The sequence below is a fragment of the Delphinapterus leucas genome, chromosome 6 (genome assembly GCF_059928025.1).
Source record: "Delphinapterus leucas isolate spDelLeu-1000000601 "Yukka" chromosome 6, BTC_Dleu_Yukka2, whole genome shotgun sequence".
Taxonomy (NCBI): Eukaryota; Metazoa; Chordata; class Mammalia; order Artiodactyla; family Monodontidae; genus Delphinapterus; species Delphinapterus leucas.
In genome coordinates, this window is record NC_143134.1 from 55,144,060 (window position 1) to 55,169,060 (window position 25,001).

The 25,001-nt window shown below is 41.6% G+C and overlaps 3 protein-coding genes across 3 annotated transcripts; all 3 read left to right on the plus strand.

Annotated features, from left to right (window-relative positions):
- The first annotated feature begins 217 nt into the window (after positions 1 to 217).
- LOC149748952 (interferon omega-1-like) lies at positions 218 to 4,661 on the plus strand. The gene has a single exon (XM_089913154.1). The coding sequence runs from the start codon at positions 3,898 to 3,900 to the stop codon at positions 4,579 to 4,581; it is 684 nt and encodes a 227-aa protein (XP_089769280.1). The 5' UTR covers positions 218 to 3,897; the 3' UTR covers positions 4,582 to 4,661.
- A 7,283-nt stretch (positions 4,662 to 11,944) lies between these two features.
- Positions 11,945 to 15,188, plus strand: LOC149748953 (interferon alpha-13-like). The gene has a single exon (XM_089913160.1). It carries the CDS (start codon positions 14,577 to 14,579, stop codon positions 15,087 to 15,089), a length of 513 nt encoding a protein of 170 aa, XP_089769286.1. The 5' UTR covers positions 11,945 to 14,576; the 3' UTR covers positions 15,090 to 15,188.
- A 1,318-nt stretch (positions 15,189 to 16,506) lies between these two features.
- LOC149748954 (interferon alpha-1-like) lies at positions 16,507 to 21,465 on the plus strand. Its single transcript, XM_089913165.1, has one exon. It carries the CDS (start codon positions 19,798 to 19,800, stop codon positions 20,365 to 20,367), a length of 570 nt encoding a protein of 189 aa, XP_089769291.1. The 5' UTR covers positions 16,507 to 19,797; the 3' UTR covers positions 20,368 to 21,465.
- Positions 21,466 to 25,001: the final 3,536 nt, after the last annotated feature.

Consider the following 25,001-nt stretch of genomic DNA (forward strand, 5'->3'; position numbering starts at 1 on the left):
TATCATTTTATTAACAAATGATTTTTTAAATAATACTTTTTATTTCAATTCTTCAGTATTATGATGTTTTAATGGGCTGAGGCTAGAAATTTAAATAAAGACAACTATACAAGGCCATGAGGGTGACTCTGGAGTTCAAGCCAGACTCTCCCTGCTAAGGAGCCCATTAAAAACCTTCACTGCTTCTGTCTAAGAAGCGCGTATGCTCTGCCGTCTTGGTCATACATAAGGCCTCTTCGGTACCCACGTCTTAACCAACAGTTGGAACAATAAAGAGTAGAGATTCTTATTTGGACTCTATCAGTAAACAAATGGATGTCCAGCCTGGACTGTACGTGAGAAATGGAGGTGTCTTCATTGAGATTGAGAACAGCAGGCTGACCTGAGGAGGTCTCCTGGGAAATCAGTGAGGTCCTTGTTGACTGGAAACAAACAACAACATAAGAGCGGGGAGTTTAGTTTTTTTGGGAGGACTTACTGAGGACTATAGCCTGGAGGACAGCCTCTCAGTCAGCTCTGATGAATTTCTCCAAGCACATAATGGGGACGTCAGTATATACGTGATTGTGGTGAAGAGGATACATGCAATCAAGGACACATCTTGGTAGAAGGTTGCTGCTAGTCATGAGGAGCATTTGTCACTCTTAATGATTTTAGTGCTTTTCTAAGTATGAGAAGTTGCAAAAAATTGAATTCATAGAATTTTCTCAGGAAATTATCTAACTACCTGCAGGCCTATTCTGTCAGTTTTCCCAGAGCAGAAGGTGCCCCATTCCTGAACTCCTGTCAGGGCGTGTTGGGGTAAGGGACTGCTGTGGCTAATGACTTTATTCTTGTAGAACCAGATGGTGAGTGACTTTTTAGTTGTCATCCTGAAGGAGAAACGTCAGAGCTCACATGGCTAGAAATTGTTAGGTGCTTTTTTTTTTCTTAAACTCACAAGAAAACTCAAGCGTTAAAAATACATAGATTCCAGGGGTCAGCTCTTCTAGGGTTAATAAAGTTATTTTACTATATTTCATTGAAGAAATCACTCACGAAATCTTAGACTTGGCGTTGCGTGGCTTGTGTGATCTCAGTTCCCTCACTGGGGATTGAATCGGGGCCACGGCAGTGAGAGTGCCGGATCGTAACCACTAGGCCAGTAGGAAACTTCCTTTTTTTTTTTAATAGGCATAAAAATCTATTCCCTTCTAACTACTTAATAGTGATTTTCTCTATTTTGATTAGAACTTAAAGTCAGTTCAGTTGACTCAAACCACACCCCATGTAGTCCTACAAAGCCATAGACAGTAACCCTGTGGCATCTTAAGTGGAATAAGGGTCCTTTGTCATCTCACTGTCCTCTGTCTGCTTATTTCGTTGGTTCCTAAATATCATGTTCACGTGCAGCCTTCGCTTTCTTTAATGGGTGCTTTCAGACAAATCATTGTAAGCACCCTAAGGTTTGCCCTTGTATCTTTGGTACATTTGGAACAGGTCATTCGTCCAGACTTATATTTCTCTCCAGTTGTATAAGTGAGTTTGATCCAATAGGGTTATTGAGAGTGTTGAGTTAATTTTTTTTTCTATTTTTTGGCTGCGCCACGGGGCATGCGAGATCTTAGTTCCCCGACCAGGGATCGAACCTGTGCCCCCAGAAGTGGAAGCTCGGTGTCTTAACTACTGGACTGCCAGGGAAGTCCCTAAATTTTAAAGAACTTAGAGAGTGGCTAGTCCATTAGTAGCAAGCAATAACATTCAGTTCTTACTTTTTAATATCACGATTACTATTAACCAGATAAGATCAGGATCTTTTGGAATCGTCTAATTCCCTTCCTTTAATTCTAGTTTTCTTAAAGTACCCTTCTCATTGCCGGAATGGATTTATCACCTAGACAGATGCTCAGCAAGACTGATCTTGCTGATCCTCCCAGACAGGGTTAGTGTTCTGGCAACTGGGGTTCTGGTTGCCAGTCACTTGTGAGCTGGTGGGTGTGACTTCTTCCTTCTCTCCTCAAAACTGATCATTCATGGATTAAAGGAAAGAAAGATGAGGGAGCTGGTCTTGCGAAGCTGAAGGCCGTCAACTGAACAAGGACTTGGTCTCTTCTGAGCTTCTGGCAGAAGCAACCATGTTCCTGTCTTTCTGTTTTTCACATTGGCCTCATCCTTCTCCTCTGACGTAGCCTCGTCCCCAACTGTGCTGCACTGAAGTTAGCTAACTTAGAATCTGGCATTGTGTCAGGGGGAAATCACTTCCCTTCTTTCACATTCATGACATTCAGACTCACATTTGTTTTCTTTAGGCCCACAAGACAGCTGTCGACTTTTACTTTCTAGGACAGTTGCAGTGATAAACAAAAAATTTAAAGTTTGAATATGATAGAGACTGGAGCCCCTTTGCCTTTCGTTACCTCCCTTTATTGCTCTTACCTCATCATGAATCAGAACTAATGCAGGAGCAGCGAGACAAATCTTGTCCAATAAGTCACTAAGTGAATATTAGTTACAAAAACTTTAAATGAAACATTACACACAAGTAAAGGAAAGAAGGCGATTTCTCTCTGACCTAATCCTGGGCCTCGCTGCCCTGCATTCTCAGAGGGAGACAGAGACAGAGGAAGGGAGAAGCCCACTGGCATCAACTGACTGAATGAACAACTGAACCTCACTGGTTTCTGTGACATAAGCTTTAACGAGAGACAACACCATCGCTGAATTCTCTGGCCCCAGCTCAGAAACTTTGAGCATAACAAGTGTTGACTAGTTTTAGTAAAAGAGTTGAATAATAAAATTTGTGTTTGGCAAAATAAAAATTATGTGTCTACTCAGGATAAAATGATTAGAATTGGGTAACTCCTCCACCACCTTAGAGAAAACACAGTTTTGCTCTTAGCATCGGAGGGCTGCTGACACTTCTGATACCTGAGGACGTGGGTCAGGAGGGGAGAAGGTCACCACTGAGGACTAGGGTCCTTCACACAAACACTCCAGGGGCAAGGGTGAGGGTCCTGGAAGATGAATTATTTTCCCAACAAATAAACAAGCCCCTCCACAGATAGGAGATTGTAAAGTCCTCGGGATGTGGTGAGCCTGCCCTCAGGGTGGGAGTCCAGGTTAGGAAGGGGACTCTGTCACTCTAGAGGACAGGGTGTGACTACATGTGATCTCTCCCTTGTGACTGAGGTGCTGCTGGGGAAATACAATTGTCTTGGAATTAGGATCTCCACACCCATGTTCTCCTGAAAAGAACCAGGATTCCTGGTGGGGGTATTGGCCCAGCCTGTGGAGGACTATAGGTCTCCAGTAAGAAAATGGTGGAAAGAAAGGACAATATCTATAATAGTCCTCACCTCGTGGTCCCCTGAAGCATGACCACATGGACATGAAGGAACATGTTCTAGAAGGAAAGGAAACATGGGAGAAGCTCATGGACTCATAATAATCAGCCTCTTCTCTAAATCAAACACTAAACAAAACCCATCTTTTGTTTCAAAGAGCTTATGCCAGAGTGATCTGGTAAATCTCTATGCAAATACAGAAACAATAGGGCTGAGAGAGCTGCCTTCCTATGTAAAGTAAGACGTAAAAATGGAACCTAAGATCAGGGTTAAAAATTTGTTCCTGGAACAGAGAAGACCAACATTTATGCATGAAAGAGATATAGAATGTGCGTATTTACAAACCTACATCTCTTCTGACTTTAAGACGAAAACCTTTCTCATTTGATTAATAAATATCCATTTAGATGGGCACATCTGAAATTACTGGGAAAATTAAACTTCTTGCAAAATCAATGGTTTACAATGATGACATCTTCATAGACCATACCGAGAAGATATGTGAAAATCAAAAAAAGGAAGTAAAAGTGTATAGAAATGTTTAGAAAATGAAAATTACTGTGTTCCCTACTTAATGGCCTTGCTTAGAAAGAATGTCATCAGAGAACCTACCCCCAAGGCTCCCCCAGACGCCCGTCTCAGCCAGGCCAGCAGCAGCCTCATTTGCCCCATGGCCTTCGTGCTCTCTCTACTGACCGCCCTGGTGATGTTCAGCTACGGCCCTGGTGGATCTCTGGGTTGCGACCTGTCTCAGAACCACGTGTGGGTCAGCAAGAAGAACTTCATGCTTCTGGGCCAGATGCGGAGAATCTCCCCTCGCTTCTGTCTGAAGGACAGAAAAGACTTCGGTTTCCCCCAGGACATGGTGGATGACAGCCAGCTCCCGAAGGCCCAGGCCACCTCTGTCCTCCACGAGATGCTCCAGCAGACCTTCCGCCTCTTCCACACAGAGCGCTCCCCTGCTGCCTGGGACACCTCCCTCCTGGACAAACTCCGCACTGAACTCCATCAGCAGCTGGAGGACCTGGACGGCTGCTTGGTGCAGGCGATGCGAGATGAAGAAACTGCCCTGGGAGTGACAGGCCCTACACTGGCCGTGAAGAGGTACTTCCAGGGAATCCATCTCTACCTGAAGGAGAAGAAATACAGTGACTGTGCCTGGGAAATTGTCAGAGTGGAAATCATGAGATCCCTGTCTTCATCAACCAACTTGCAAGAAAGGATAAGAACTATGGATGGAGACCTGGGGTCACCTTGAAATGTTTCTCATTGACTAAGATGCCCTATCACCCTTGCACACATGTCTTTAGTCATTTCAGAAGGCTCTTATTTCAATTTTAATCACAGAATTTATTGTATTAATTCAGCTAATACTTTGTCAGTAGTAATAAGCAAGTATATGTTAAAATTATTCCGCTTCAGGGGCATCAGTCCCTAAGCAATGACTACCCTGTTATTTATTTATTCTGTTTATTTGTTTATTTATTTATTTATGTATCTTATTTTTATATTTTCATATAAATATATTTATACTTACATTGTATTAAAATTTAGAAAATATTCACCTTTCCATTTCATTAAATTTGCATTTTGTTTTATTTATTAAATTCTTATGAGAGAAAACATCTTGAGTTTTGTAAGTTCTGAAACCTACATTCTGATTTTTTTCTATGTAAATTTATTTCAGACTAGTATTTGTCCATTTTGTCCTTTGGAACAGTCCTACCACTTTCATTGCAGGAAATGCTTGTCAAAAGGTGGAATTCCATGGAATTGAGGGAAGTCCTGGAAATTATGGAGAATGGTTAGTCCTGATGTCATAGGTGTAACTGATTTATACCACCAGGAAAGAGTGGTCGGTGCAAATACCTGTGGGAAGGAGTCATCTCCTCGAGGGAAGCTGGTGACATATGGTGTTGACTGGCCAATCCTGGCACCTTCCTCCCACCTTCTCCCCGGCCCTGCTTTACTGAACCATTCATCCCTTACACATACCTTCAGTCCCTCCAACTCACTGACCAGCCACACAGCTGCTCTGGTTCTGTGCAGGTTTCCAGCTTCAAGGTTTCTGTTAGAGTGAAAGCCACAGGAAGAGAGCACAAGTGAAAGGAGAGCTCTAGGATTTTCAAAACCTCTGAGAAGGAGCCAGGGTTCATGGCACTGGATCCCAGCTCTGCTGTTAATAGCAGTGTGACCTTGACAAATAACACAAACACTAAGCTCCCTACTTTCCTCATCTTTAATATGGGGACAATAGTAGTATTTTTTCATAGGATTATTCTCAGGATTCAATGAGTAAATATACACAAGAGGCATACAAGTGTGTCTGTCAGAAATAATCAGGACGGTTAGAGTCACAGAGTGGCTACCATCGGGGAGGAGAAGGAGAGCTGCTCTGAGGTAGCGACTGGAAGGCAACATAAGAAACATGCTAGGTCCTGGGCAAAATCTATTACGTTTAACTTGGGTGCTACTTTCACAATGTATTCAGTGTGTGAAATTTCCCTGTGCTGTATGTTGAAGATACTTGCAATTTCTGTGTATTATACTTCTTTTTTAAAAAAATAAATTTATTTATTTATTTACATTTTATTTTTGGCTGCATTGGGTCTTCGTTGCGGCTACTTCGTGGGGGCTACTCTTCCTTGCGGTGCGCAGGCTTCTCACTGCGGTGGCTTCTCTTGTCACGAAGCATGGACTCTAGGCACGCGGGCTTCAGTAGTTGTGGCACACGGGCTTAGTTGCTCCGCGACTTGTGGGATCTTCCCGGACCACGGCTTGAACTCGTGTCCCCTGCATTGGCAGGTGGATTCTTAACCACTCTGCCACCAGGGAAGTCCTTGTGTATTATACTTCTGAAAGATTTTCTGGGAATTAGTAAAAATTCTTTGAGAAAGAGGGATCAGTAGAAAATACTTAGATCTACTTTAAAAATGAATAATATGGAAATAACAGAGACCTCAAATAATGTAAAAAGTCACAAACATTTTTCATTAATAATGTTTGTTGCTTCTTTAGTATGAGATAGGCACAAAATAGCTTCTGAACTCTTTCATTTTTTGGGCTTTCAGCAGCAACACAGAATCAGGAAGAAAAAAGCAGGAGCTATGAAAGGTAAGGTTCTGCTCTCTAATCCTGGGCTCTCCCGGGTTTGATCTTAGTTCTCTTCTCCATACAGTCCCAGGTCTATAATTGCTGGCAATGTCACCTCCTAGAGCCTGTACTCTCAGAAAATGATGGCCCCCCAGAGGAGAGACTCAGAGCTAGAAAGCAAAGAAGTCAGGACCTGGGACACTTCTAACCCACGCTCTGCTCGTCCATGTGAAAGCTGGGCCATGGCACTTACCCGTCAAGTGACAGTGTGAGACGTGGTGGAACAATGACTGTTTTGGTGGCAAAATTTTGGGTAATGACTCAGACAACTTAACCTCCCTGAGTGTCATAGTCTGTGTCTGGGAGAGTCCAGGATTGTTGTGATGATGGCCTGGGGCAATGTGTGTGAAAGAGCTTTGAAATGACACCGCTCTACACACATGGACCCTACTATTAATGTCAATGAACCTCCGACCTCGAATTCTAGTTCCTGCACATTAATCTCGAAAGAATCTCTTCCCAGTAGAACAGTCTACTCAGCACGTTCCACTCTCTCTTTGCTTCCACTCTCACTAGACACACCCAGGCTCCTATTTTTGGTTTGCAGAGCTCACCTGAAAGGCACTCATGTGACACCAGCCCCACCCTCTCTTCAGAAAGGTGATTCATATCTTCTGTTATCTCAGGCATCCCTCTTGCTAGCTGGCCCTGTGGAATTCCAGGGTCCTAGTCCAGCAAGAGGTTGACACGAGGGAGTCCCATTGGGAACAGAATATGGAAGGAAGCCTTGGGGTAAGGCATCTTCTGAAAACAAAATGGTCTCTCTCAAAAACAGCAAAGTTCATTCTTCACAAGTAAATTGTTTCTTCTAAAAAAGAGTGTTTTCTTTTGTCTCTGCTGCATTTGGGGGAAGGATGCAGTAGTCCAGGAGCTGGGTTTAGAGAAAAGAAGAGGCTCTCCAGTTCTGATTGAGAGCTGACTTTGAGTGTTTGAGGCAGAAGAAGGTTAGGGAGGGAGTCTGACAGTGGCCTGGCACACCCTCTACCATCTCAGCCGCCTTCATTTGTGTCATGATGAATACAGCCCTTCACAAAGCAAATACAAAAGCATAGGAACTTGACAAATGCTGAGGGGCTTTAAAAATTGAGAAAATCCATTAAAGAACGAGTCTCAGGAACTGGACTTCCCAGTCCTTCCCCTTCTCCAGCATGATACTGATCTGTAAACAGCCGTGGGTGGGAATGTTTGGGGTTACTCAGGCACATAGATTCCCAAATGTCCCAATCAGCCTCTAGGAACAGAGACAAGAAACTTCACATATTCCCCAAAACAGCACTGGAATTTGGCATTCCTGAGGTCTCAAGTTCAGAAGGAAATGGAACAAACCAGAGGACTCCAAATATTTTGATGGAGAATAACTTTCAACTAACTCCAAGGCCTTCTTGCGTCCTGAGGAAGGCTGGGCAAAGCAGCTCAGCTCCCCAGTTCTCAATTTAGCCTTAATGAAAGTGTACAGCTGAGGACTTTTCGCCTTTCCTTTCTCATGGGACAGGCTCTGGAGCAGCAGGGATGCAGAACTCCTGGCCATGTTTGTGGTTGAGCAAGCAGGGACAAGAGGAGGCCAAAGGGGAGGCAGTGCAGTATAGGGTCTTCGCAAACCTGGGAGTGGAACAGCATAGTCTTATCAGGCTTAGGAAAGAGATCTCCATCCACATCAGGTACCATAGCACTCAGCTCACTCTCCAGCTACACTTCTTATTCCCACCCAGTAACCTGCACACTGTTAGGGACATCATTGGTCCTCAGAGTTGTGAATAAAAGTGATAAGTGTAATAAGCTTAACATAGTTGTGCCAGTAAAACTGTTTGAAAATGACAGTCTTGCTGCATCTTCTCTTGTGGGTTACTCTTGTCTTCTCAGGTGACCAGTAGATTTGTTAGCTCGGCATCTCCTTAGCCTTCCTTCGGCTTCATGCATGATTTAGGGCAATTGTTTTCTTTTTCCTATAGTACACTTTTCTCAGCTTTAGAATAGGGATAATGAGACTACTATATTCCATTCAACATACCATCGCATGTTATATGCTCTATATCATGAGAATATAACAAGTCATAAAGTTATCTTAAGTGAGCAGATTATTTTAAGCACCAGGGACATATTAAACATAGCAATGATAGTTGTTATTGTGACAGGTATGCACAAAGGAGTAAAAGCCATTATTTCATGTCCACTCAAAAGATACATATTGTTTTAAGATTTTCTTTGATGTGGACCATTTTTAAAGTCTTTATTGAATTTGTTACAATATTGCTTCTGTTTTTTTTATGTTTTCGTTCTTTGGCCCTGAGGCATGTGGGATCTTAGCTCCCCAACGAGGGATAGAAGTCACACCCCCTGCACTGGAAGGAGAAGTCTTAACCACTGGACCGCCAGGGAAGTCCCCAAAAGATATTGATATAATGCCATATTTGTGCTTTACTGAGCTCATAATTTTGTTATGCAAAAATTCTACCTCTGTGAATTAAAACAGGATCATCATTTTAAGTATTGTGCAAAGCATACAAACACATTTTTAAATTCTACTAGCAAATGCAATATTCCACAGATGTACCAAACACTAGATTACAAATACCTATGGATCTCTAGTGGGCATCAAAAGAAAATGCAGTCAGTGCATTGGCACAGAAGATATTTACCAATATTAAGTAGAAAGTAATATATTAAGTTTAAATTTACACCATGCTGAAATTAAAAGCATTTTGATGCAGATTACAAATTTTTATGCAACTTATCCATATAAAATGACATTTTCAAGTAGTGAATAAAACTGTCCAATGAAAACCACTGATTATATACATAAAGCTGAATGCTTAATCTATGAAGCCTTAAGGGTCTTCTAACACCCTTGCTTAAAACAAATGAGAGGAAAAAGATATCTTGAAAATTGAGATTAATTTCTTAAGATACTTACTAGGTCATAAGATATTGCCAATAAGCTACATCTTACTGAGGTTAGAGATCAACGTGAAGCAGCCTTGGCTGACATGTCCGAAGCATCAGATACTTGTTATTATACCCGCCATTTTAAAGTCTGACGCTCATCTGGTCTCCGTGTCACCACCATCCTCTGCTTTTCTGCCCCTCCTTCTCTCCTTCCTTTGTTGACTCCACACTCTCATCTTAGGGAATTGGTGTTCCTCAAAGATCTATGCTAGTCCCGCACTTCATCCTCTCTGCACATATAGTCTCAACCCCCCAAATAGTTCCAAACGTCCTCTCTATGACTGTTGACTTCCATATGCATGTCTTTACCCAGAGTCACATCTCCAAACATATGTCATTAGCTCCAAACCCTCATATTTACCTGCTACCCTAGATGATCTCCATACATGGCCAAACTTGACCATCATGCAATTACCTGGCAAACCCCTGCAGGCCCCTGGGACGCCAGCTTACCAACTGCTCTTGCAGAAGCTTTCCCTGATCCATGCAAGCCCACATACTCCCAAGAACCTGTACTTTCCCTGTCACAGCATTAGCATTCCTTTCATTGAACACCTAGTTACCCATATCCCCGCCAGACTGCAAGCTCTGTGACAGCGGGCAATGTGTCTACTATTTTCATTGCACCTGGCACCCACCACAGTGCCAACAATAAAAGGGATAGTCACACTTCTTTGTTGAAGTTTAAATTCCATGACTCTATAATATATTTCACAGTTCATTGATCATGCAACTGCTGAAACTGAATCAGCAACCATTAGACATGCTTTCTCCAAGAAAGAACAAGTAAAAGAGAATAGCTCCAGCTGCTATAACCTGTCATAATGCCTTGTGCATCTCCTTCATAACCTAGAAAGGGTTTCAAGCTAATTTTTTACTCTTTAAGGCCTGTCTTCTCTGACAGAGTGCTCCATTAAGAAAGTAATATCTTTGTCTTATCTACCAATATATTAAAAAACACAAGTAAAATCCCGAAAGCAGAGATACTTCAAAATATTTTAAGAACCAATGAAATGAATAAAACTATTTATGTTCCTTTTGGATTTTTAGGCAGATTAAAGGTTTAAGGACACTCTGATTTTCTTTAAGAGTATGAGTTAAACCTAACACTTAAAATATACCTTTTGCACCCCCAAAGCAAAGGAAAACAAGACACAAAGCTGACCATATCATAATATGAAGAATAAATGTGGTAAATATAAAAATCATCATAGAGAAATAAATTCTAATCATTACAAATTAAAAATAAATTTTCTCCCCATTCAAAAGTATTGTTTCCACTTACTGTTGAAAAACAATGTGCTGAGATGACTCGATGCATTTACAGCTGAATCAGAAGAAAAGTCATTGATCTGAGTGAATATTGACACGCTAGAGGCCACCTTTAAGCAGAGAAGACTCCATTGTAGAAGATTGGGTCCAGGTCTCCTTTTCCCACTCCTGGGTTCTCTGAGGTTGAACATACAGGGAAAGCACACTCTGATTTTCACGCCTTAACTGCCACTCTCATATTGTCCTGGGCACAGCGGCTGTGGACTTTCTTTTCAGATCGAGCCTGCTCCTTTGGAAGTTCTTCAAAGTCAGGCTGGAGTCCTCATTGCCCAGCAGGGTCTTTTCCTCTCCATCTCCTGCACCAAACTAGTCTCCAGATCTGCCCACTGTTGATCAAGCCCACTGAGGAATTTCAGCTGTTTGTGCTGAAGACGATGGAGAAGTGCTGTATCGTCTCATGGAGAATGAGGCGGCCTGAGCGTTTTGGAACTGGCTGTCAGCCAGCTGGTGCTGATGGAACCTGAAAACCTTCTTGTCCTTCAGGCAGGAAAACAAAGAAGATTCTCCCTGTTAGGGGCAGGACTGTGAGGGTCTCCTGCTTTGGCAGGCTGTGGTTCTGGGCCAGGTGACAGCTAAGGGTGTACACAGAGCTGGAGAACATCATCCTGGGTGTCCTCAGTGAGGAGGGTGGCAGGCCCCGGTGAGCCTGGTGATGCAGGTGTCTGGCTGTGGGAGCCTGTATCCAGCTGCTCTGAGTACCTGCCTGCAAATGAGATTCTTAAATAAGCCATTTATGGGCAACATGGAATGTCACAACTTCAATTCTTTTATTACACTGGACATTAAACACACTCCTGGAACATGAAAGAGTATCAGTCCAATAGGATGTATTCATCTAAATGAGACCCAAGGTTGAAATAAAAACCTGAGTCTCAATATATCTCTTTTTCAGTTCTAATACGAATACTTAGAGTTTTGACCCTGTACTCTATTTTGCCACTTCTTAAATTGCACCAAAATACAACTAGCCTCACCTCTCTGCATTCTCCTCTAAAGGGACTCGTACATTAGATTTAAATTCTTCCACATTTCTTTACAGGACCATAGCTCACATTTTCTGACAGTTTACAGATAATGGTGACATAAAAATGAACAGCAAGGGTGAATCCATGCAGTTCTCTTCATTCTGTCACCAGAAATGTTTTGACTGCATATATATGTGACAATGCGCTTGGCAATGTGGATTCCAGGAAAGTGAGGCAGGGATGGTGACTGCCCTCCAGGGAGCAGGGAGGACAGACTTTAGAGGCAGGATTAGGATGAAGGAAGCACCACGTGCTCAGTGCAGCTGAGGGCCAGTGCTCAGAGCTGATGAAGAGGAGGGCCTGGGAGCAGCAGAAGGCTCCACTCTGACAAAAATCTGGGGCTCCTGAATTTAAATGACATCAGATTTTCATTTCCTCTTTTAAGAAATGGAGACACCTTTAGTTGTGGTCACACAAGACATTGCCTAGATCAAATAAAATAAAGTTTGCAAAGTACAGGCTGAGAATTGGAACAGAGTGAATGATAGCAGCCTTTTGTATTAATATAACAAATGGTAACCTGTATAGTCCACCCTCAGCCCAGCCAAGAGAAGCTCTGACTACAGGTTCCTTAACACTCAGGGGTCTGCATGTTGAGGCCCCCAAATGCAAACTCTAGGAGAGGGATTGCCTGTAGGCCTGTGAAGGAGTAGAGACCTAGTCTCCACCCTTAGAGCAGTGCCCCGTACATTAAAGAGAGAAATCCTACAGCAGCTGAAGCTCTTTGCAGCATCTAAGAAAGTGTTTTGACCTCCTGCCCCCAAGAAAAAAAAAAAAAAAAGGCTGCTCTGTGACTAGTATAAATGAGATAAATAGTCCTTTTCCTCACCTTATTTTGTTTCAGACCACCTCTGGTGTTAATTTTTAAGACACAGATTAAATTGTACCTTAAAAACAAACACATAACCTCAGAGAAAAAGATCAGATTTGTGGTTACCATAGCCAACGGGGTGTGAGTTGAGAAAATGAGAAGAAGGCAGTCAAAAGGGTTTTTTCTTCCTTTAAAAAAAGACATTAAAATAATGTTGTAGAGACCAGGAAAATGGTAAGAAATATATATATGGGGGAGAGATGATGAGAATTAAAGCATTCCTAGATTTTCAGCCATGGAACAGCACAATACTCTAATTCAAAAGCTATTTCCTGGGTTAGCATTAGGGCAACGTTAAGCTAGTACTTCTCTAAAGCACGAATGGTAAGAAGGCACCAAATCTAAGTCATTAAGATAAAGGATGTTTTAATGCAATATTTTAAAATGAAAATTAATACCAAAATATGCACGAGGAACAAAATATAAAAATTTTAAGTAAAGAAATGAAGTTGACCTCCATTTGCATGGCCCTGACAGTCTTACAAAGTAAGCCTTCATGATGTAAATGAAATCTGCTTGTACACCCCAACTCTTCTTTCTAACCTTATAGTCAAGGTGAGGTCCTGGGAAAGACATTTCAGGAACATGAGTTAGAAATCAGTTAAGGCTATCACGGGGTCATTAGAAATTGTCACACATGGTAATTCCCTCAATTAAAAACAAGTGAAAAAGTAATCTTGAAAATATTAATGAGTTGCCTTCCATTAAAGATAGAAAAGTAAAACTATATTAAATACTTGGGGCTTCCCAATGCTTGGGGCTTCCCTGGTGGTGCAGTGGTTAAGAATCCGCCTGCCAACTCAGGGGACACGGGTTCGAGCCCTGGTCTAGGAAGATCCCACATGCCGTGGAGCAACTGAGTCCATGTGCTGCTACTACTGAGCCTGTGCTCCTCAACAAGAGAAGCCACCGCAATGAAGACTGAACCCAGCCTAAAATAAATAAACCCAGCCTAAAATAAATAAACAAATAATTAATTATATTAAATACTTACTTTAGTATAAAGACAATACAGTTTAAATAAAGTTTAATAAAATGCTATATTTTAATATGAAAATACATTTTAATATTCTATGCTTAATATTGAAAATATTTTAACATAAATTTATAAAAATATGAAACATTTAAAATATTTAATTTAAATATGATATGAATTAAGTTAAATATAAAATTAATTTTAAAATGTAAAAAATAAAAGGCTGTGAGTTTTTTTAATATTCCTACTTTTCACATATTCAATACTTTCTCCCTCACTTTAACGCTGTATCCTTGAAAAACACCATGAAGTCCCAGAGAATCTACACGGGCGCTCAGCTCCCGCGTCCTCGGCCCCGGTGGTGGCCGCGCTCCGACTCACCCCTCAGGGCGTCCCCAACACCGTCCTGTCGTCCCATCGCCGCCGCCGCCGCGTTCCCCTTTCAATGGGCCTTCGCTGTCTCGCGCCAGAAACGAGCCCGAATCTGAAAAATCGGCTCCCCTTTCTCTGAGGCTAGGAATCGCTCTGATTCCCCACCTCAGACCGCTCAGAAAAAGGCTTCTTTCCCAAAAATTGCCTCGCTCAACTTTCTGTGAGAAAATAAGGCGCAAAACTCAGGGGAAGCCTGAAAATGCAAGGTTCTTGTTCCCAGCCAGACAAAAATGTCTGTGGCGAGGCCGCGACAAGGCTTCCTCTTCAACACTCAGCGCCGAGAAAACGGTGTTTCGCGCCCTATGCTGATTATTAAAGCAGCCTCTGACTACTTTTCGCCCTGTCTCTCGAGCTGCAGAAGGCAAACTGAATAGTCGGCGTTTCCCAAACAAGCCCTGCGCCCTCTACCGGCCGCCTAGGGAAGGACGCTGTCCACAGTTCCAGGGAAGGAAGCTTCCCACTAATTGTTTGGCGGTGCCCACGCGTCTCCTGGCGGCCGTCTAGTGAATCACTCATTCTTAATGGCCCAGATCTATTTGCTAGTGGCAGGAGTGATGCTCTGCTCTATCCCTGCTTACTCTCTTGGCTGGAACTTGCCTAGAAGCCATAGCCAGGAAAACAAGGACGTCTTCCAACATTTGGAACAGATGCAAAGGATCCCCTCTCAGTGGTGCCTAAAGGACAGAACCGACTTCAAATTTCCTTGGAAAAGAGAGAATATCACCCCAATCCAGGTGACTCAAGGCACCTGTCACCACCGTCTGATGCTCCAGCAGATCTTCAACCTCTTCACCACGGAGGACAGCCGTGCTGCCTGGAGCAACACCCTCCTCGATAAACTTCTCTCTAGCCTTCATCTGAGGCTGCACCGACTGGAGCAGATGAAAAAAGACCATCTGGATTGTCGAGATTTGGGACGTGCTGCCCGGGAGTATTTCCATGGAATCCATGTCTATCTGAAGGCAAAGGAATACAGCCCCTGTGCCTGGGAGGTTGTCAGAGTGGAAATTAAAAGGTGCCTTTCCCTTATGTAAGAATCCTCAAAGAAATGTCAACAAATACAGAATATTTTTTATACTCGTGACACTTCTCATTCAATTACATTAGTGTTCAAGTCCAAAGCAATCTCGACTTGTGTTTCCTCACAGGATGAAAAATGTCTGAAATGAAAATCATGATTTTAAAGAAGGTTTTGACAGAACACAATCTCTTTTCCTGTATAAATAATTTTATAACGTAATTTAACAGATCACTTTAAGTTTTGGCAGAGGTATTTGCTATTTTCAACACATGAAGTATAGAAAGGTTTTCTGGATGGTGTGGTGTTAAAGATATTTGTCAGTTAACTTAATGCTGACTGCTGTAACGGGTAAACAGAATGCTGTCAGGAATTTGATCATAATAGAATCTTATCTTTCCCTGGTATAAGAACACAAGGCAGGCATTCCTGATCAGATGGATGTTCTAGGTTGCTCTCCAAAGAGTGATTCGGGGACATGGGTACCCCCCGTTTTGTGGATTTTTCCATCATCAACAGGTGACTGCAAATTTTTCTGCAGTATTTGAGTCTATTCCACTCAGTGGTAAAGGGAAAAAGTCTGGTGCATCACATGGGACGTTTTCAAGGGCCAGGACTATACAGGGCAAGAGCACTTCTGCTCACATTACATGGCCTGGATTTTATCCTCGTGGAAATCTCACTGCAAAGAAGTTGGCAAATTATTGGATGATTAATAGACGAGGAGACAAGTTCAGTGCCTAAGACCACTTTTCATCTTTACACTATTTGTCCTAATGAAGTTCTGGGTGGGGTGGAGGGGAACAACTAATGTTCTTGCTTGCACACACTTCATTAAAAAACAATCTGACCCACAGAGAAAGAGAAATATCATTTATATGTGGAATCTTAAAAAAATGATACAAATGAACTTATTTACAATACAGAAATGGACCCACAGACTAACAGAAGAAACTTATCGTTACCAGGGGGGAAGGGTGGGGGAGGGATAGTTGGGGAGTTTGGGATTGACATGTACACACTGCTATATTTGGGATGGATGGCCAACAGGGACTTACTGTGTAGCACAGGGAACTCTGCTCAATATTATGTGGCAACCTAGATGGGAGGAGAGTTTGAGAAAGAATGGATGCATGAATGTGTATGGCTGAATCACTTTGCTGTACACCTGAGGCTAGCACAGCATTGTTAATCAAATATACTCCAGTATGAAATAAAAAGTTAAAAAAATCTCATCCTGTAGTTCTGCCTTAAAAGAAAGAAAACAGTCAAGTTTGGATATTTATTCTCAGACTCAGTGGTATTATGATTTCATGTATTTTTATTGTTCATTTGCTGAAATAAAGAAATTTTAAAAAAACAAAGAAACCCACAATCAGACCCAAATTCGCATTCCACAAGTTCAGCTTGGGGAAGATGACACGGATGTCACTCAAGAGTTCACAGCATCATAGACTGTTGGAAAGGAGCATTCAAATTGATGCCCAAAGGCATAGCCTATGAGGAAAATATCCACAAATGTAGACACAAGTTGTTTCCTTATTGCCTGAGGGAGACGAGGAAAGTATGATCAGGCAGCTCCTTGCAAGTACTTGAGGATGACTGAAGAAAAAATGGAGAGCAACTCTTCCATTTGCGTCCAGGCCCATGGCTCTCATCCTGATCTTCTAAGTATTGAAAATGCAAACTTGAAGAAGAAAATATTCCTGCAAATGATCTTTAAAAAAATATCTCACACAATATTCCATTATCACTTCCCTTGTAGAACCATGAAGAATTTCCAAAGTCTCTGTAGATTATCGTCCTCTCATATCATATCTAACTAATATATGCTGGTATTGTTCCTTCTCCTATTACTATCATCACTGGTCCCTTCATGAGTATGGATTGAGCTCCTGAAATGACAGGGACTGGACTAGCTGTCTAGGAAACGGGGTTGGGTAAGATGGTGCCTCTCGCTTTAGGTATTTTACAGACCTCTGCGAGGTATTCTGAGGACACAATAGGTCAGGTCATGTCTTACTATTTGGGCTTCTTCAACAAAAGAGCATAGACTGGGTAGTTTGTAAAGAGCAGAAATGTATTGCTCACAGTTCTAGAGTCTGGAAATCCAAGATCTGGGTGTCCGCGTGGTCCAGTTCCGGTGAGAGCCTGCTTCAGGTCTCACACTGCAGAGTTCTCCTTGTATCATCATACAGCAGGAGAGGGCGGCATTTACCTCTGAACTCTTTGATGAGGGCACTAATTCCATTCGTGAGGCCTCCATCTTCACACCTTAATCAAGTCCCAAAGGGCCAGCCACCTGATACCATCACTTTGGGGGTTAGGACTTCCAAATACGAATTCTGTGGGGACGGAAACATTCAGACCAGAAAGGGCATTGAAGGCTACATGTCTTGGCAACCAGAAGACAGAATATATTCATGTAAATAAAGAAGAATGAGCCATTTATCAGGCCAAAAGAGCAGACCGAGGACTCAGAATCCAAACTCTTGATTTTCAACCTGCAGTAATGCTTTAATTATTATGTGTCAAAATTTGGAAATCAAACTGAAATGGACCCCATCGTCCCTTGAAAGGGAATGAAGACACAGGATGAAAATGATCATTCATCAGTCTTTGTGAGGAGTCTCCAAAGAATCTCCGTATATAGGTAGTCATTGCCCCATCCGTAAAGATCCACCAAAGAGTAACCTGGTTAATTGTCTGGTTGCTGTGACCTGTGTGAATCAGGGAGAGTTTGAGTTCAGATACGTGGCTCTGTATGTGACACCAAGCTGGTTATTTTCTGTCATGCCCTAGTACAGGACAAATTAGCGACGAGGCCATCCTCCTGAGTTTAATAGAGTGCCGGGCAAAGGCTGAAAATTGTGCTGCTCTTACAACTTGAATCCCCAGAGCCATATGCACCGTGAAGGAAAGAGAATCCTAGTGGTTTTAGCAACAAACTCAGTAGGCATGACTGATACCAGTAGGAGTAGAGTGGGAATACTAGCCACTGTCTATTATAATCCCAGCAAATACGACCGTGATAAAGGAAAATAGCTTGGTCATTCGTAACTGCCTTCCAGTGGGAGGAGAACATCTGAGAAACTGCTTTAGTTAAAAGTACCTGTTGCGTGATTAAACTGGGCCTGGTGCTGAGGATACCACAGAGAATACGAAAGAGTCCAGTTGCTACAGAGCTGATTTGCCAAAGACAGTCACATACCTATTATTTATTGAAAGATCGGAATTACAGAGGGCTGAGGCCACAGAACATCCACTGCAAAATAAAAGAATTCATGATCAGAGTTGAAAGTTAATTCTTTCCATGATACCAATCAATATTTATCCAGTTCTCAATTAATTACAAAGATGGTTTTCTTTTGTTTGAAAAGAATAGGCTTGGATTGGAACCTCTGACAGTCCTTTGGGGAATCTGAAATTCAATGCAAAAATACAGAGAAAGATTCAAATCGATGATGATTCCTAAATCATCTGGGAGCAGATCGCTGCTCCCAGTGATCTGGGAGCAGATCGCTCCCACGGGTGCAAACATTAGTTCTTAGGGGTGCGAACAAATCTTAGCTACTACAATGGTGGGTGGCACTCCAAAGCTCAACCCTATCCAGCAAAATCTCATTCCTTTGTATTCATTTTTCTCTTTGGGTTTTCTTGTGTATGAGATGAGAGGCATGAGTATGACATTGAGTGCATGGAAGATACACAATATGCAGGATCAGTGCTACAAGCTACGGTGGCTTGATGTTTCATTAGAGGACTTTCTCTCCATCATATGCTTGAACACAAAGTCATAATGTGAGAGGTGGCCTCTGCTTACTTATGAGCTGTCCTTGTCTGTCTTGTGGATTTTGCTTATGTTTGAGCCTCAGTGTGATGTGGGCATCGGGAATTAAGCACAAATAGGTTGTATTTTATTATTTAATTCTAAAAAAGTTATCTAGGAGATCAATAATTACGTCTAGTCCTAAAGAGAAAAAGTTGTTGACAATATCTAGAGGAATATCTAGCAGCTAGTGAAGTTAGAAATCATTTTATGATATGAATCAAAACTAATAATTACTTAAAAATAAATGTTAAGAAAATCATTTAAATTTTCAATGGTTTTAGCAGTTTTGATAGATTTTTAAATATATCTATACATTGGTATTCTTATGAAGTATTTGTATAAATTTTTATTGAATATGTAATTTGATACATTCCTATTTATTAAGTAAATGTATTACATTAAAAGTCATTCTGCACCCTTAACCAAAATGTTAAATTAATTGCAGTAGCTTTTACAGCTAATTTTTAGCCTAATTTTTTTTGTCATACTCACCCCTGCATCGAATAAAAAGAAAAAACTTTTCACTTTCTTTTTCTATTTATAAAGTAGAGATATGCATGGAGTACATATCGATGTACACCGTATATCTGTGTATCAAAATTTCATAGGGGGGCCATATGGAAAAAAAATATCTAGAAAGGTTCTGTGGGCAGGAGAAGGGGAGGCAAGGATAAAAAACAGTGGTTGAGAAACGCTGCCCTAACCTATCTGGAGAGTGCAAAATGAAAAGCAAAAACAGAAGTAGAAAGTAAGAGGGAACATTCAGAAAATGGAAACCAATTCATTCCCATTTAAGACCCAGGCCTGAAGGAAAGTCTTCAGAGAACCTAGAGAGCAGGGTTCACAGAGTCCCCCCACCTCTGCCAGGCCGGCAGCATCTTCAGGGTCCCCGATGGCCCCAACCTTGTCTTTACTCCTGGCCCTGGTGCTGCTCAGCTGCAACTCCAACTGCTCTCTGGGCTGCGACCTGCCTCAGACCCACAGCCTGGCTAACACGAGGGCCCTGATGCTCCTGCAACAAATGAGGAGAATCTCCCCCTTCTCCTGCCTGAAGGACAGAAATGACTTTGGATTCCCCCAGGAGGCGTTTGGAGGCAACCAGTTCCAGAAGGCTCAAGCCATCGCTGTCGTCCATGAGATGATCCAGCAGACCTTCCAGCTCTTCAGCACAGAGGGCTCGGCTGCCGCTTGGGATGAGACCCTCCTGGACAAGTTCTGCACTGCACTTTATCAGCAGCTCACTGACCTGCAAGCCTGTCTGATGCAGGAGGCGGGGCTGGAAGGGACTCCCCTGCTGAAGGAGGACTCCATCCTGGCTGTGAGGAAATACTTCCACAGAATCACTGTCTATCTGCAAGAGAAGAAATACAGCCCTTGTGCCTGGGAGATTGTCAGAGCAGAAGTCATGAGATCCTTCTCTTCATCAACAAACTTGCAAGAAAGACTCAGGAGGAAGGAATGACACACACCTGGTTCAACACGGAAATGATTCTCACTAACGAGACCACACTTCCACCTGTGCTGCCGTGTCAAAGACTCTCATTTCTGCTCTCCTCATGCCCTGAATTGAATTAATTTGTCAAGTGTTTTCAGGAATATTAAGCAACATGATGTTCTACTCTACAGGCACTCGTCCCTCATAGATGCCCATGCTGATCTATCTACTTACTTACCTACTTAAATATTTATTTATCTATTTTAATATTTATTTTACTATTTATAAAGATTTAAATTATTTTTATTTACATAATATTATGTGCATGTATACAATGTGGTTAAGAGAAAAAATATATACTTTGTATTAACTCAGTTTGTGAGTTTTCTTCGTTCATTAAATTCTTACTAGAGAAAACTTCCTGTTTTGTTTTTTTTCTTTAAAAAAGAAACACCAAGGGGCTTCCCTGGTAGCGCAGTGGTTGAGAGTCCGCCTGCTGATGCAGGGGACACAGGTTCGTGCCCCGGTCCGGGAAGATCCCACATGCCGCGGAGCGGCTGGGCCCGTGAGCCATGGCTGCTGAGCCTGCGCCTCCGGAGCCTGTGCTCTGCAATGGGAGAGGCCAAAACAGTGAGAGGCCCGCGTACCACTAAAAAAAAAAAAAAGAAAGAAACACCAAGCCTGAATGTGCAACCTGATTAAAGAATGCATGTTACAATTCCTTGACCCATCATTACGATTTTCACATTAGAAACAAAAATAGACTTCTTCTAGCCAGGTCGTGTGTTGCCCTCAGGACCTAGAGGTGTACATAACTAATCCAATTCTGCTTTGGGTAACTTTGATTTTTTTTTTTAAAGGAAAGTAACCTAAAAACAATAATCAGTTAATACAGGAACTTCCTTGGTGGTACAGTGTTTAAGACTCTGCTCTCCCAATACAGGGGGCCCGGATTCCATCCCTGGTCAGGGAACTAGATCCTGCATGCCACAACTAAGAGCCCACATGCCGCAAACAACTAAAAGATCCTGAATGCTGCAACCAAAGATCGCGAATGCCGCGATGAAGATCCTGCACGCAGCAATGAAGAACCCGTGTGCCACAACTAAGCCCTGACACAGCCAAATAAATAAATAAATATTTTTTAAAAATCAGTTAATTCACAATTAAATTTAATTATTTTTAAAATAGTACTAATTTGTAGTAGAAATTACTATCAGTTAAATTTAGTGCTACAGTGAGAAGGTGGGAAAATGGAATTCCCCCAGCAGAAGGTGGATCATGTCATGCGAGCATATAGAAATTATAGCAGTAGATATTACCTATAGTTAACTAGTAGACATTTCAGTGCAAATGTCCATTGGATACTGGAGATGGCAACTTATAAGCAATTCCATGAAGTGTAAAGCATGGAACAGAAGAAGTGATCAAATAGGAGGAGAGTATCAAATGAGAAAAGGACTGAAAATTGAATACTAAGACCTTAACGTTAAAAGGGAGGGAACGCTACAAAGGAAAGCAAGGGGAATGACCATATGTTAACAGGACAAGAGAGAAAGTTGAGAAGACCATGTTTGAAAGACGGAAAATGCTTAGAAGATTCAACGCATTCGTGAAAATGTAGATGGAAAGTGCTCCTCCATTGTGAAAAGAGATGGCATTGGCCGCTTAGTGACAGCTTGTTTGGTAGAATTAATCAGCAGAAACCATAGTGGAGAAGGTGGAAGGATGAATAAGAGAAGGGAATGACAATATATACAGAAAATAGGTTTGAGATATTTGCCGTCTGATTTGCAGGAGAGACATAGGGTGGAACCTAGAATGGATGTGGATTATTTTTTTCTCTGCATTGTTTTCCTTTTTTGAAATATTTTTTGCTTCTGAAGAGATTTCATGGATTTGATGTACTGAAAACTCGTATCAGTGTTCAAGATTTGATTTACTTTAAATCCTGACATTTAATCACTTACAGTGATAATGTATCATTATTTTGATGAATATGATGTTGAATGTCAGTAAGCTGCTCTGCGCTTGAAACCATCCACTACAAGGGAAACAGATAGAACTGACCTTAGTGAGAGCTGATTTGCTGAAATTAATCAGCAGAACCCATACTGGAGCAAGTGGAAGGGTAACAAGGGAAGAACTTCCATTGTCATTATTTCACCTGGGGAGTCACTTTACTTCTTTCACTCTCATCATAGTCAGATTTGCATTTGTTTTCCTTTTACCTCAGTACATCAAATGCAAGGACAGCTTTCCAAGAAAGTTGAAAGGAGAAGCATCAGTGATGTATTGAACATTATGGAAAATCATGGTATGGGCCCTTTATGTTTCCATTTTTGCTTCCCTCTTAAGATACTCAACTCAAGATGATAAAGGAAGTAATTCAGTAGTAGCAAGACAAACCCCGCCCAGAAAAATACTAAATGAAAAAGAACATATAACATTACAAAGACTCTGACACCAGGAAAGCAGAGAAGGCTAATTTTATCTAGCATCCTATGCCCTACATTTTCACCACCCTACGTCTTCACCGTGAGATGGAGAATGATGAACCAAGAGGCTCAGTAGAAATGTACTGAATCATCTAATGATGCTTAATAATTACTTCAATATAAGGTTCTGATGCGAGGTCAGTAGAAGCTTCTGATGGGAGGTCTAATGGAAAATCTAAGAATACTCTTTGTTAATAATTATTTGGAGTAATTATTATGAACTCTGTACTAATGATAAAATGGTGAACAAGATATAGACCTGTCACCTATGGTGGTTACTTGTCAAACAGGTCTAATAAATCTATTTTCAAGAAGACCAATCCCAAAGGATAAGCCAGCTTGGCTGATATGGAAAATAAAGAGGGCAGAAACAGAGCCAAGGACTAGAAGTAAACATAGCCAACCTCTTAGCAAGATAAATGTAAATCCTCACCCTAAAGGCCAATTTACCTCAGTTCCTTTTACCCCATACATCATGTTCAACTTTGAACAGAAACTTACCATACTAAAAGGTGAAAAACACAGTTTGATGAGACAGAGCAAGTATCAGAACTAGGCTCATATACAGGAGAGATTTAGAAATGATCAGACCAGGAGTCAAAATGATAGTGATTAAAGTGCAAAGGGCTCTAATGTAGTCATCTATTTATTCTTCTACTTTATCTCAGTCATACTATGTATGGTATTTAAAATAGTTTTGTTCATATAATATCATGTTCAACTTTATAGTGTATTCAATATAATAAAATATGCTTACCTCTATATTGTTTCAAATTATTTTCTTGTTGAATTTATGAAACTCTCCCCCAGATGACATCTTGGATTTTTTTAGTCTTACAAAAAGAAGTAGCTTTAATGTGCAAGGCATACTGAAACATGGATGATAAATTCTACTCATCATTCATTTATTTCAGTGGTTTATATTTTATTTTATTTTTAAAAATTTAATTATTTTTTGCCCTGCTGGGTCTTAGTTGCTGTGCGCAGGCTTTCTCTAGTTGTGGCGAGCAGGGGCTACTCTTCGTTGTGATGCCCGGGCTTCTCATTGCAATGGCTTCTCTTGTGGAGCACGGGCTCTAGGCGTGCGGGCTTCAGTAGTTGCGGCACGTGGGCTCAGTAGTTGTGGCTCGCGGGCTGTAGAGCACAGGCTCAGTAGTTGTGGCCCACGGGCTTAGTTGCTCCGCGGCATGTGGGATCTTCCCGGACCAGGGATTGAACCCGTGTCTCCTGCGATGGCAGGCGGATTCTTAACCACTGCACCAGCAGGGAAGTCCCAGGTTATATTTTAAAACTTCATATTTCTATATCAGATATATGATAGTTCTGAGAATACAGAGGTGAAAAGAGAAAATGCCAAACCTATTCTTCTGGAGAGTTCAGTTTGGAAGACATAAAAGATATAAAAACAGTAATCATGCTAAATTATTTCAATTAAGTTTCCTATTACAATGAGAGATAGGGAAAAGGGGATTCTCTCACCAGAATCTGGAATGAGGCATCTCAAGAAGGGGAGAAAGCACATGGACTGCATAAAGTGGCCAAGAAACATCTAAAGACAGACTTCCCATTGGAAGCAGCATATGTGGATATCGTTCCTTAGGAGTGGAGTGTAGAACGAGATGATGACCGAAAGCTCATGAGGACCTTCAACTTTTAAGAGTGAGAAAGAGAAGGAGAGTCTGAAGAGGGCACAAAGGTGGAGTAGCCAGTGCACTTAGGAGTCAACCAGGGAAAAATGATCTTCAGAAAGCACCAAAGAAGAAAACAAAGAGCCTGAGAATTACAGAGGATGGAAGTTAAATAATTATTTATATGTGATATGGGTTTCTGCATTGAGTCTAGATTCTGCCAGGACAGACGTGTGATGCTGGGGAATCACTTAACTTCCCTGAGTCTCATTTTCCTCAAATATAAAGTACGGAAAATATTCCTAGAGTTGTATTGAATATTAGACCAACTAGAATATTTAAGAACACTTAGCAGAGTATCATCCACAGAGTGAGGGCTAAACAGGTAGTGTGTTTCCTATATTTTTCATATAGGTCTAAATGGGAATAATGAATTCTCCTCCCCCTCTCTCTGTCACTGACTGCAAAACAATGACAGCCTAGAAAACAGAACTGGGAGAAAGTGTGTCATCAATTGCATGTAATTTTATATACA

Excerpts from the sequence above, each read along its gene's own strand:
- LOC149748954 (XM_089913165.1), top strand. The coding sequence starts at position 19,798 with ATGGCCCCAACCTTGTCTTTACTCCTGGCCCTGGTGCTGCTCAGCTGC.
- LOC149748953 (XM_089913160.1), top strand. The coding sequence starts at position 14,577 with ATGGCCCAGATCTATTTGCTAGTGGCAGGAGTGATGCTCTGCTCTATC.
- LOC149748952 (XM_089913154.1), top strand. The coding sequence starts at position 3,898 with ATGGCCTTGCTTAGAAAGAATGTCATCAGAGAACCTACCCCCAAGGCT.